The sequence below is a fragment of the Solea solea genome, chromosome 8 (assembly GCF_958295425.1).
Source record: "Solea solea chromosome 8, fSolSol10.1, whole genome shotgun sequence".
Taxonomy (NCBI): Eukaryota; Metazoa; Chordata; class Actinopteri; order Pleuronectiformes; family Soleidae; genus Solea; species Solea solea.
Window position 1 is genome coordinate 29794004 of NC_081141.1, and position 14450 is coordinate 29808453.

Sequence of the window (14450 nt, forward strand, 5' to 3'; positions counted from 1 at the left end):
CGTAGAAAAGTAACGCGTGACTTTAAAAACACGTAGAAAACAAACGCGTGACTTTAAAAACACGTAGAAAACAAACGTGTGACTTTAAAAACACGTAGAAAACAAACCTGTGACTTTAAAAACACGTAGAAAACAAACCTGTGACTTTAAAAACATGTTGGAAAACAAACGTGTGACTTTAAAAACACGTAAAAAACAAACGCGTGACTTTAAAAACACGTAGAAAACAAACGCGTGACTTTAAAAACACGTAGAAAACAAACGCGTGACTTTAAAACACGTAGAAAACAAACGTGTGACTTTAAAAACACGTAGAAAACAAACGCGTGACTTTAAAACACGTAGAAAACAAACGTGTGACTTTAAAAACACGTAGAAAACAAACGCGTGACTTTAAAACACGTAGAAAACAAACGCGTGACTTTAAAAACACGTAGAAAACAAACGCGTGACTTTAAAAACACGTAGAAAACAAACGCGTGACTTTAAAACACGTAGAAAACAAACGCGTGACTTTAAAAACACGTAGAAAACAAACGCGTGACTTTAAAACACGTAGAAAACAAACGTGTGACTTTAAAAACACGTAGAAAACAAACGCGTGACTTTAAAAACACGTAGAAAACAAACCTGTGACTTTAAAAACATGTTGGAAAACAAACGTGTGACTTTAAAAACACGTAAAAAACAAACGCGTGACTTTAAAAACACGTAGAAAACAAACGCGTGACTTTAAAAACACGTAGAAAACAAACGCGTGACTTTAAAACACGTAGAAAACAAACGCGTGACTTTAAAACACGTAGAAAACAAATGCGTGACTTTAAAACACGTAGAAAAGTAATGCGTGACTTTAAAAACACGTAGAAAACAAATGCGTGACTTTAAAACACGTAGAAAAGTAACGCGTGACTTTAAAAACACGTGGAAACAAACGTGTGACTTTAAAAACACGTAGAAAACAAACGCGTGACTTTAAAAACACGTAGAAAACAAACGTGTGACTTTAAAAACACGTAGAAAACATACGCGTGACTTTAAAAACACGTAGAAAACAAACGTGTGACTTTAAAAACACGTAGAAAACAAACGCGTGACTTTAAAAACACGTAGAAAACAAACGTGTGACTTTAAAACACGTAGAAAAGTAACGCGTGACTTTAAAAACACGTAGAAAACAAACGCGTGACTTTAAAAACACGTAGAAAACAAACGTGTGACTTTAAAAACACGTAGAAAACAAACCTGTGACTTTAAAAACACGTAGAAAACAAACCTGTGACTTTAAAAACATGTTGGAAAACAAACGTGTGACTTTAAAAACACGTAAAAAACAAACGCGTGACTTTAAAAACACGTAGAAAACAAACGCGTGACTTTAAAAACACGTAGAAAACAAACGCGTGACTTTAAAACACGTAGAAAACAAACGTGTGACTTTAAAAACACGTAGAAAACAAACGCGTGACTATAAAACACGTAGAAAACAAACGTGTGACTTTAAAAACACGTAGAAAACAAACGCGTGACTTTAAAACACGTAGAAAACAAACGCGTGACTTTAAAAACACGTAGAAAACAAACGCGTGACTTTAAAACACGTAGAAAACAAACGCGTGACTTTAAAAACACGTAGAAAACAAACGCGTGACTTTAAAAACACGTAGAAAACAAACGTGTGACTTTAAAAACACGTAGAAAACAAACGCGTGACTTTAAAACACGTAGAAAACAAACGCGTGACTTTAAAACACGTAGAAAACAAATGCGTGACTTTAAAACACGTAGAAAAGTAATGCGTGACTTTAAAAACACGTAGAAAACAAATGCGTGACTTTAAAACACGTAGAAAAGTAACGCGTGACTTTAAAAACACGTGGAAACAAACGTGTGACTTTAAAAACACGTAGAAAACAAACGCGTGACTTTAAAAACACGTAGAAAACAAACGTGTGACTTTAAAAACACGTAGAAAACATACGCGTGACTTTAAAAACACGTAGAAAACAAACGTGTGACTTTAAAAACACGTAGAAAACAAACGCGTGACTTTAAAAACACGTAGAAAACAAACGTGTGACTTTAAAACACGTAGAAAAGTAACGCGTGACTTTAAAAACACGTAGAAAACAAACGCGTGACTTTAAAAACACGTAGAAAACAAACGTGTGACTTTAAAAACACGTAGAAAACAAACCTGTGACTTTAAAAACACGTAGAAAACAAACCTGTGACTTTAAAAACATGTTGGAAAACAAACGTGTGACTTTAAAAACACGTAAAAAACAAACGCGTGACTTTAAAAACACGTAGAAAACAAACGCGTGACTTTAAAAACACGTAGAAAACAAACGCGTGACTTTAAAACACGTAGAAAACAAACGTGTGACTTTAAAAACACGTAGAAAACAAACGCGTGACTTTAAAACACGTAGAAAACAAACGTGTGACTTTAAAAACACGTAGAAAACAAACGCGTGACTTTAAAACACGTAGAAAACAAACGCGTGACTTTAAAAACACGTAGAAAACAAACGCGTGACTTTAAAAACACGTAGAAAACAAACGCGTGACTTTAAAACACGTAGAAAACAAACGCGTGACTTTAAAAACACGTAGAAAACAAACGCGTGACTTTAAAACACGTAGAAAACAAACGTGTGACTTTAAAAACACGTAGAAAACAAACGCGTGACTTTAAAAACACGTAGAAAACAAACCTGTGACTTTAAAAACATGTTGGAAAACAAACGTGTGACTTTAAAAACACGTAAAAAACAAACGCGTGACTTTAAAAACACGTAGAAAACAAACGCGTGACTTTAAAAACACGTAGAAAACAAACGCGTGACTTTAAAACACGTAGAAAACAAACGCGTGACTTTAAAACACGTAGAAAACAAATGCGTGACTTTAAAACACGTAGAAAAGTAATGCGTGACTTTAAAAACACGTAGAAAACAAATGCGTGACTTTAAAACACGTAGAAAAGTAACGCGTGACTTTAAAAACACGTGGAAACAAACGTGTGACTTTAAAAACACGTAGAAAACAAACGCGTGACTTTAAAAACACGTAGAAAACAAACGTGTGACTTTAAAAACACGTAGAAAACATACGCGTGACTTTAAAAACACGTAGAAAACAAACGTGTGACTTTAAAAACACGTAGAAAACAAACGCGTGACTTTAAAAACACGTAGAAAACAAACGTGTGACTTTAAAACACGTAGAAAAGTAACGCGTGACTTTAAAAACACGTAGAAAACAAACGCGTGACTTTAAAAACACGTAGAAAACAAACGTGTGACTTTAAAAACACGTAGAAAACAAACCTGTGACTTTAAAAACACGTAGAAAACAAACCTGTGACTTTAAAAACATGTTGGAAAACAAACGTGTGACTTTAAAAACACGTAAAAAACAAACGCGTGACTTTAAAAACACGTAGAAAACAAACGCGTGACTTTAAAAACACGTAGAAAACAAACGCGTGACTTTAAAACACGTAGAAAACAAACGTGTGACTTTAAAAACACGTAGAAAACAAACGCGTGACTATAAAACACGTAGAAAACAAACGTGTGACTTTAAAAACACGTAGAAAACAAACGCGTGACTTTAAAACACGTAGAAAACAAACGCGTGACTTTAAAAACACGTAGAAAACAAACGCGTGACTTTAAAACACGTAGAAAACAAACGTGTGACTTTAAAAACACGTAGAAAACAAACGCGTGACTTTAAAACACGTAGAAAACAAACGCGTGACTTTAAAAACACGTAGAAAACAAACGCGTGACTTTAAAACACGTAGAAAACAAACGCGTGACTTTAAAAACACGTAAAAAACAAACGCGTGACTTTAAAAACACGTAGAAAACAAACGCGTGACTTTAAAAACACGTAGAAAACAAACGCGTGACTTTAAAACACGTAGAAAACAAACGCGTGACTTTAAAACACGTAGAAAACAAACGTGTGACTTTAAAAACACGTAGAAAACAAACGCGTGACTTTAAAAACACGTAGAAAACAAACGCGTGACTTTAAAAACACGTAGAAAACAAATGCGTGACTTTAAAAACACGTAGAAAACAAACGCGTGACTTTAAAAACACGTAGAAAACAAACGCGTGACTTTAAAAACACGTAGAAAACAAACGTGTGACTTTAAAAACACGTAGAAAACAAACCTGTGACTTTAAAAACACGTAGAAAACAAACCTGTGACTTTAAAAACATGTTGGAAAACAAACGTGTGACTTTAAAAACACGTAAAAAACAAACGCGTGACTTTAAAAACACGTAGAAAACAAACGTGTGACTTTAAAAACACGTAGAAAACAAACGTGTGACTTTAAAAACACGTAGAAAACAAACGCGTGACTTTAAAAACACGTAGAAAACAAACGTGTGACTTTAAAAACACGTAAAAAACAAACGCGTGACTTTAAAAACACGTAGAAAACAAACGTGTGACTTTAAAAACACGTAGAAAACATACGTGTGACTTTAAAAACACGTAGAAAACTAACGCGTGACTTTAAAAACACGTAGAAAACAAACGCATGACTTTAAAAAGGTGATAATCTGACTGTAAAGGATTGTGGGAAACTCAGCGGTCAGCGACACCTTCACAGGCTCGTGGAAATGTCAGGATTATCCTGATCCTGAGTTTATATAAATAAAAACTTCTTCTTCTTCTTTTTCTTCACATAGAAAAATGTTTAAAATAAACCAAAAAGAACCTTTTTGATGCAACATTTCCCACTTCCTTCTCTGTGTGTGTGTGTGTGTGTGTGTGTGTGTGTCTGTGTTTTGTAATGTTGTCGTTACATCATCACTTGACAGAAAACAGTTACACCCTTTGGCTCTGTGTGTGTGTGTGTGTGTGTGAGTGAGTCAGAGTCAGAGACAGGGACAGAGACAGAGACAGAGCCAGAGACAGGGACGGGGACAGAGCAGTGAACTCACAGAATTGACGATGCCTTTGAGGGCGTGGAAACCGTCTTTGACAGGAAACACTTGGTCCTTGGTGTCTGCGATTTCTGCCAGCTGTGAAAATGAGAAGAAGAGGAGAAGTGAGGACGGGGACAAGAGGACGTAGGGAGGATGAAAGGACTGCTCCTCTGGTCCTCTGGTCCTCTGGTCCTGGTCCTCTGGACCTCTGGTCCTCAGCAGACGGAGCAGACCCCAAAAAACCCTAACCCCAAAAAAACAACTACAACACTGAAAAACTTTTCATTTGTTTGAGACATCACAACCAGTTTCCATGGTTACCATGGTTACCATGGAGACGGGACGGCATGATGAATGAGATGACAGATATTTGAATGTCATCGCTTGCCAACAATGTCTCATCACGCCTCATTTTATCCACTTTAACAAAACTCTTTCTGTAATTTCTCACCTGCTGCTCGTCAAAGTCTTTGATTCCCACGCAGTAAACTCGAGCGCCGTATCGCCGCGCTTCGTCCGCCTGACCACGTTTGAGAGGAGACGTGAGTGACAGTCAGAAGAAGAAGAAGAAGATAGGGTTGTCTTGTGAGTGACAGTCAGAAGAAGAAGAAGAAGATAGGGTTGTCTTGTGAGTGACAGTCAGAAGAAGAAGAAGATGGTGTTGTCTTGTGAGTGACAGTCAGAAGAAGAAGAAGAAGATGGTGTTGTCTTGTGAGTGACAGTCAGAAGAAGAAGAAGAAGATAGGGTTGTCTTGTGAGTGACAGTCAGAAGAAGAAGAAGAAGATGGTGTTGTCTTGTGAGTGACAGTCAGAAGAAGAAGAAGAAGATGGTGTTGTCTTGTGAGTGACAGTCAGAAGAAGAAGAAGATGGTGTTGTCTTGTGAGTGACAGTCAGAAGAAGAAGAAGAAGATGTCGGTGTTGTCTTGTGAGTGACATCAGAAGAAGAAGATGGTGTTGTCTTGTGAGTGACAGTCAGAAGAAGATGATGTTGTCTTGTGAGTGACAGTCAGAAGAAGAAGAAGATGACGGTGTTGTCTTGTGAGTGACACTCAGAAGAAGAAGGTGGTGTTGTCTTGTGAGTGACAGTCAGAAGAAGATGATGACGGTGTTGTCTTGTGAGTGACAGTCAGAAGAAGATGACGGTGTTGTCTTGTGAGTGACAGTCAGAAGAAGAAGATGATGACGGTGTTGTCTTGTGAGTGACAGTCACAAGAAGATGGTGTTGTCTTGTGAGTGACAGTCAGAAGAAGAAGACGGTGTTGTCTTGTGAGTGACAGTCAGAAGATGAAGATTGTGTTGTCTTGTGAGTGACAGTCAGAAGAAGAAGATGACGGTGTTGTCTTGTGAGTGCCAGTCAGAAGAAGAAGACGGTGTTGTCTTGTGAGTGACAGTCAGAAGAAGATGACGGTGTTGTCTTGTGAGTGACAGTCAGAAGAAGAAGAAGACGGTGTTGTCTTGTGAGTGACAGTCACAAGAAGATGGTGTTGTCTTGTGAGTGACAGTCAGAAGAAGAAGACGGTGTTGTCTTGTGAGTGACAGTCAGAAGATGAAGATTGTGTTGTCTTGTGAGTGACAGTCAGAAGAAGAAGATGACGGTGTTGTCTTGTGAGTGCCAGTCAGAAGAAGAAGACGGTGTTGTCTTGTGAGTGACAGTCAGAAGAAGATGACGGTGTTGTCTTGTGAGTGACAGTCAGAAGAAGAAGAAGACGGTGTTGTCTTGTGAGTGACAGTCAGAAGAAGACGGTATTGTCTTGTGAGTGACAGTCAGAAGATGAAGATTGTGTTGTCTTGTGAGTGACAGTCAGAAGATGAAGATTGTGTTGTCTTGTGAGTGACAGTCAGAAGAAGAAGAAGATGACGGTGTTGTCTTGTGAGTGACAGTCAGAAGAAGAAGAAGATGACGGTGTTGTCTTGTGAGTGACAGTCAGAAGAAGAAGAAGATGACGGTGTTGTCTTGTGAGTGACAGTCAGAAGAAGAAGAAGATGACGGTGTTGTCTTGTGAGTGACAGTCAGAAGAAGAAGAAGATGACGGTGTTGTCTTGTGAGTGACAGTCAGAAGAAGAAGAAGAAGATAGGGTTGTCTTGTGAGTGACAGTCAGAAGAAGAAGAAGATGGTGTTGTCTTGTGAGTGACAGTCAGAAGAAGAAGAAGAAGATGTCGGTGTTGTCTTGTGAGTGACATCAGAAGAAGAAGATGGTGTTGTCTTGTGAGTGACAGTCAGAAGAAGATGATGTTGTCTTGTGAGTGACAGTCAGAAGAAGAAGAAGATGACGGTGTTGTCTTGTGAGTGACACTCAGAAGAAGGTGGTGTTGTCTTGTGAGTGACAGTCAGAAGAAGATGATGACGGTGTTGTCTTGTGAGTGACAGTCAGAAGAAGATGACGGTGTTGTCTTGTGAGTGACAGTCAGAAGAAGATGATGACGGTGTTGTCTCGTGAGTGACAGTCACAAGAAGATGGTGTTGTCTTGTGAGTGACAGTCAGAAGAAGAAGACGGTGTTGTCTTGTGAGTGACAGTCAGAAGATGAAGATTGTGTTGTCTTGTGAGTGACAGTCAGAAGAAGAAGATGACGGTGTTGTCTTGTGAGTGCCAGTCAGAAGAAGAAGACGGTGTTGTCTTGTGAGTGACAGTCAGAAGAAGATGACGGTGTTGTCTTGTGAGTGACAGTCAGAAGAAGAAGAAGACGGTGTTGTCTTGTGAGTGACAGTCAGAAGAAGACGGTATTGTCTTGTGAGTGACAGTCAGAAGATGAAGATTGTGTTGTCTTGTGAGTGACAGTCAGAAGATGAAGATGACGGTGTTGTCTTGTGAGTGACAGTCAGAAGAAGAAGATGACGGTGTTGTCTTGTGAGTGACAGTCAGAAGAAGAAGAAGATGACGGTGTTGTCTTGTGAGTGACAGTCAGAAGAAGAAGAAGATGACGGTGTTGTCTTGTGAGTGACAGTCAGAAGAAGAAGAAGATGACGGTGTTGTCTTGTGAGTGACAGTCAGAAGAAGAAGAAGATGACGGTGTTGTCTTGTGAGTGACAGTCAGAAGAAGAAGAAGATGACGGTGTTGTCTTGTGAGTGACAGTCAGAAGAAGAAGAAGAAGAAGATGACGGTGTTGTCTTGTGAGTGACAGTCAGAAGAAGAAGAAGAAGATGACGGTGTTGTCTTGTGAGTGACAGTCAGAAGAAGAAGAAGAAGATGACGGTGTTGTCTTCACCTCCTTCAGCGTCAGCTCGTGCACGTACACCGACAGCTTCCCGTCGGTCAGAGCCAGGATGATGCTGTTGGACGTCTGCGTCTGTTTCTTCATCTGATCTGTGGCCTGACAGTTTCACACGTTCACATCAACTCATCCTCTACGACTGATGTTTGTGTTACCGTGACGACGACGACGACGATGGTATCACCTGTTTGATCCCCTCGTGCATGAACGTTTCACCTGCTGGTTTCACCTGACGCAGATTCTCCAAACCTTCTTCAATCTCATGTCTGTGACACAAAACAACAGCGTTCATGTGTTCAAAACATGAAACATGATGTGATGACAGAGTGAACCTCAGAGGATTCATGCTCGCTTACCTGTTTCCTGTCAGAGGCAGCAGCACTTTAGCTGAGGCTGAGAACACGATGAAGGACACTCTCATCCTGGGACTGAACAACGACAACAACCGTCAGTCATCAATAACACACACACACGCACACGCACACACACACACACACACACACACAAGGATGAACCAGACATGATGTTACACACAGAAGCAGTGTGTTTCAGGTGTGTCTCTAATGAACAGATCAGAAGCTTCCAAAGACATGACATCTTCATTTGGGCTTTCCCAAATTGTTTAAAGGCATAATAATCTTAGTGTATGTAAACTTCTGACTTTGAAGAAAGGAATAAAAAATTGTCTAAAATTATTCTCATTATTCTGACATTTAGCAAATAGAAATAATGTTGGTAATCCTAACGGATCTAAAACAGGAAAAGTGACTGTTTGATTTCATGTCAGACAGCGAGAAAAAAAAGCATGTGTCTTTTTATATAGTGTATGTCAATGGTATATAACTGTGTATACAGCTGCAGAGGAAATGTGGGCGACGACTGACTTCATCGCTTATTCATCATCATCATCATCATCATTTACTGTAAGAGTTATTATTCAGAGGAAGTGATGACGTGTGTGTGTGTGTGTGTGTGTGTGTTATTGTTCAGCAGATTGTCTTCTGTTCTGTTACTCTACATTATCATTGTTCTGTGGTGAAAGCTGGACACTCCCCCTCCTCACGTCTCCTCTCGTCCTCCCACTCCCACCAGGTGCCTTTGCTGTTTTCTTCAGCCCACCACTCCGTTCTGCTGGACACGGCGTGTCTGTCCTGACACGGAGTCAGGACAGACGGCGTCAGGACAGACACGTGTCGGGACAGACGGCGTCAGGACAGACATGGTGTCGGGACAGACGGCGTCGGGACAGACACAGCGTCGGGACAGACACGGCGTCGGGACAGACATGGTGTCGGGACAGACACGGCGTCGGGACACACGGCGTCAGGACAGACACGGCGTCGGGACAGACTCAAACGTGACACGAGATTCAAACGCCTTCCGATGTTTTTTTTCTTGCGGAAAAAAGAACGACATCAACTCTGCGATGAGTCAGCGGACGATTAAAGGTTCATTTCACATAAAAACACAAGTGTTTGAATCCTATTTTAAAGATTTTAAAGTAAATCCTGTGTTTAAACAGCAGGTGGCGCTCCACTAGGCTCCACTGAAATTTTCATGCACATCATTATTATTATTATTAGTTTATAAAATGTAGGTTTGAGTTGAATGATTTATTGTGATCATTTCTCTATTTTTGATACATTTTTATCTCAGAAAATGAAAAATAAATCATGTGTTGAAATAATTACCATAGAAGGAATTATTCATATGTTCTTATTCCAGCATGAGAATATTTTATCTCACGTGATCACAACTTATTTTCATACTATGTTCATGTGTTCATTATTTGTTGTTTGAAGAATGTGTTTGTCAGACGTATGAATGATGACGTTGTCAAAACGTCTCAGAATAATTGAGTTTTAACAATTTAAGAAGCTGAAAAATCACAGAAACTGGTTTTAATTATTACAAAAACAGTTCATTTAGAAATAAACTAATAATGTATTGATGATTGCAGCTGTTTTCGAGAACATGAATATGAATCATAATTACAAATAAAGATCATAACCATCTTTTTTTTTTTAAATCTTTTTTGTCTTTTATTCATATTTTAAACACTTTATTTCTCCTGGAATATAAACTGGGATTATTTTGACTTCTGTGTATTTTAATCTTTTATGAACTTTAATGTTTTGATTTCATTCACTTTTATTTAAAAAGGTGGAACATAAATAAAGTTGTTACTTCATGGTTTTTCTTATTTTATAATACATTAAAATACATTAAGTGTGATGAAGATGAAGATGACGTCACACTCACCTGACGAAGCGGTCAGTGAGGTTCCTCACAAACGAGTAAATCTCCATCCAGTCGGTTGAAACACTTCCAGACCTGAAACCAGCGCAGCACACGGTTCACTTCATCATCATCATCATCATCATCATCATCTTCGTCATCATCTTCATCATCATCACCTTCACAGGGGCGTTCACAAGCGTCCGTTTGGCTCAAACACAACTCAAAATAAGAGTTTCAGTTTGTTCATGCTTAAAACAGTTTTCAAAATAAAAGTCTCAGCTCCTGTTTGTTTGCACTAGAAAAAAACAATCCAACCACTTGCAAAATAAAAGTCTTAGCTTGTAGTTGTTCATGCTAAACCAAAACCTCTCTGTTTTCAAAATAAAAGCCTTGATTTACCTGTAGCTGAAGTGAAACTAACAAATCCTGGTGACAGTGAATGCATCACTTCACAGGACATTTTTCCTTGGCAAAGTTACCTGAGTGTTTGGAAAACTTTAAAAAAGAAAGAAAGAACTTAAATGAACTCATGAACCTCGTCGAAAACCACAGTGCTGGCGATTCCCACGATAATGAATGTCACACCATAATCTGATGACATCATCACGGTCTAATCGCAGTCACAGAACCTCAGCTCACATTGTTTTGATTTTTACACAAGAAGTTGTAAAACTGTGAGAAACTGTGAGAAATCTGTGGACGACCTCGTTTTATAAAACAAACTTTACTGAAAGTGAACAAACGAACAAACACAAACACAAATAATCTTGTCATCATCCTGTAATTTAGTCGTTAGGAAGAACGAGGGCGGAGGAGTTTGAAAATGGGTCAGAGGAGCAGCAGAAATGGAACGTGTCCAAGAACGAGGGGGAGGACATGATTATAAACAGACTCTGTCAGGACTTTGAACACACCACGAGAACAGGACTGTGAACGCACCACGAGAACAGGACTGTGAACGCATACAAATACATATATATGTATTTATATATATACATACATATATACACATATATGTATTTATATATGTGTATATATACATATATATATACATATATATGTATACACATATATACACACACGCACACACACACACACAGGGAGGATTGGTTGAGTGTTGACCCACAAACAAGCTTGTTGTCTTAACATTGGTTTACATTGTGCTGCTTGTCTGCACTGTTGTCATTGACATGGTGATATCTGCATATTTAATAGTGATTTTATTTTTGTGTTTGTTTCAGATCAATGGACAGATTTGTCATCAGTACTTTGACTTTTTCCCCATCGACAGCTTATCAATGTCTGTATTGATATTCAAAGTGATCATTTGGAAAGTCATTGAGTTGACTTCATTCCTTTTTGTATAAATTCTTATGAAATATAATTTCCTCTTTTTTTCAATAGCTTCCATGTAATGTGTGACTCAAAGTGACTCAACTAAATGAATAGGGCACATTTCAGTGCTTCATTCTATGATTTAATAATCAATTCTGGAATGTGCATGTAGCTGAACGTTAGTCTTTCAGAGGAGAGGATTGATGAGGAAAGTCTTCTTCTTTGAGATGAGGCCACCATCAAAGAGCTGATCACAAGCTGTAAGTCGTTCAAGTCGGATCAATTCTTCCGTTTTCTGAGAGTCCAAAGAGGTCAAGTTCCTCCAAACAAGTATCGCTGAGTACACTTGTTTAGGTGTTTACCGACGCTGATCTTAACTGTTCCATGCACTGACCGGAATTAGACAACATTTATATTGTGGATGATAATAATAATACATTTACTCCAAGATTCCAGTATTGTTTAAGTGTTTATTGCATAATATATGCTTTGCATGACCAAATCTAGCATGTATTTGTAGTTTAACAATTTTTATAGATATTGGCATTGCAATTTATTTTCTTATAGATTGTAGTGTAATGTGTTAGAATTCATCTGGTAGATTTGGACAGAATATATAACAAATATATGTCGTTGAAACAACCCATAATTCTAGTTCATTTGACCCAGAGTATTTAACTACCGATGGGTTCAAATAACTAACGACCGATGGGTTCAAATAACTACTGATGGGTTCAAATAACGACCGATGGGTTCAAATAACTACTGATGGGTTCAAATAACTACTGATGGGTTAAAATAACTACTGATGGGTTAAAATAACTACTGATGGGTTCAAATAACTACTGATGGGTTCAAATAACTACTGACGGGTTCAAATAACGACTGATGGGTTCAAATAACTACTGATGGGTTCAAATAACTACTGATGGGTTAAAATAACTACTGATGGGTTAAAATAACTACTGATGGGTTCAAATAACTACTGACGGGTTCAAATAACTACTGACGGGTTAAAATAACTACTGATGGGTTCAAATAACTACTGATGGGTTCAAATAACTACTGATGGGTTCAAATAACTACTGACGGGTTCAAATAACTACCGATGGGTTCACATAACTACTGACGGGTTAAAATAACTACTGATGGGTTAAAATAACTACTGATGGGTTCAAATAACTACTGATGGGTTCAAATAACTACTGACGGGTTAAAATAACTACTGATGGGTTCAAATAACTACCGATGGGTTCAAATAACTACTGATGGGTTCAAATAACGACTGATGGGTTCAAATAACTACCGATGGGTTCAAATAACTACTGATGGGTTCAAATAACTACTGATGGGTTCAAATAACTACTGATGGGCAACAATGACCCAGGCTTTGGGTTCAAAAACAATTATTTTGAACCCATCATTTTTAGTGTGTATGTTGTGTTCCGCTCTGTAATAACAACACTGGCCTCATTATTGTGTCTACAAACACTTCCTACCTCCTATGTCCTGAGTCCTTCTACCTAAGGGTCTCTCCTCTCCACTTCTCTTTCCTCCTTTGTTTCCTCCTCTCATCTATCTTTCCTCTCTTCTTTTGTTACATCCTCTCTCTATCCTTTCCTCTCCTCCTCTGTCATGTGTCCTCATCTTCTTCTCTCCTAACTTGTTTCCTCTCCTCTCTTCTAGTTTCCTCTCCTCTCCTCGTTTCCTCTCCGCATCTCTCCTCTCCTCTTGTTTCCTCTCCTCTCCTCTTGTTTCCTCTCCTCTCCTCCAAGTCTTTAGCTGTTCTTGTTTAGTTTGAAGTAGAGTGGTGCGGCGGTCACGTGATGTTTTCCACTTACTTGTCCAGGACAAAGTAGAGGTCATAAGCTCCGTGACAGGACGCCTCCTCCTGCTGCTCCTCTGCCCGGGAACACGCAGCAAACACGGAGAGCAGCAGCAGCAGCGCCGCCGCGGAGCTCCACGCTCTGTGGCCGGGAAACACGTCACTGAGAGCGGACTCACGGAGAGAGAAGAGCCGCCACATACTCCACGGACTCCACTGCCGATAAACGATCGATAACCAATCAATAAACCTGAGCGCGCGCGCGCGCACACACACACTCTATCGCTGTTACTGTGTGTGAGCAGCACGAGCCTCAACTTAAATCACTGACCCGCGAAATAAAGGAAAACACCGTGATGACGTCACCAGCCGTTAAGAAGTTTCTTCATGTTCCTGAACTTTAGTCACTTCCGCTCATTAATGAGTGAATGAGTGAGTGAGTGAGTGAGTGAGGACCGTGAAGGCAACACGACTCTGAAGAAACTTCCACAGGAAACAAAGTTAAGTTGCGTTCACGTGTTTCCTGTAAAACTCGGACTTCACACACTTTTCTCTGCTTTTTGTTATGAAATTAAAATATAAAAAATCCGCAGTTACAATAACAGAATCAGAGTATATATACACGTGTGTGTGTGTGTGTGTGTGTGTGTTGTATTTTCTCTTAGATTCTCTGTCAGAATGTGTTTTATAAATAATCATTTACAATAATAACGTTTGAAAGTTTTTCACTTAAATCTGGATTAGTTTCTTCCATAAGTGAAAATAACTTTTTTTTTAATGCTAAACATTTACACTGACAAACGTCATCTCCATGTTTAATATAGAAAAGAAAGAAAGAAATAACAGAGATGATAAGAGAAGACACAGTGAAAC

At 38.9% G+C, this 14450-nt stretch overlaps 1 protein-coding gene across 4 annotated transcripts in view; it reads right to left on the bottom strand.

Moving 5' to 3' along the window:
- antxr2a (ANTXR cell adhesion molecule 2a) overlaps positions 1–14119 on the bottom strand; it is a 46068-nt gene extending 31949 nt beyond the window's left edge. For 3 of the 4 annotated variants that reach the window (XR_009241136.1, XR_009241135.1, XR_009241137.1), the window contains exons 1-7: positions 13594–14119; positions 10439–10510; positions 8533–8604; positions 8361–8442; positions 8171–8275; positions 5414–5482; positions 4978–5058 (exon numbers count right to left, since the gene is read on the bottom strand). Coding sequence is in view for 1 of the 4 variants with exons in the window: in XM_058636373.1 (XP_058492356.1) it covers positions 4978–5058; positions 5414–5482; positions 8171–8275; positions 8361–8442; positions 8533–8604; positions 10439–10510; positions 13594–13778 (666 nt within the window). In the remaining 3 variants the exon portion in view is untranslated. The remainder of the gene's footprint in view (positions 1–4977; positions 5059–5413; positions 5483–8170; positions 8276–8360; positions 8443–8532; positions 8605–10438; positions 10511–13593) is intronic. The other variant, XM_058636373.1, reaches the window with a different exon arrangement.
- Between the last annotated feature and the right edge of the window lie 331 nt (positions 14120–14450).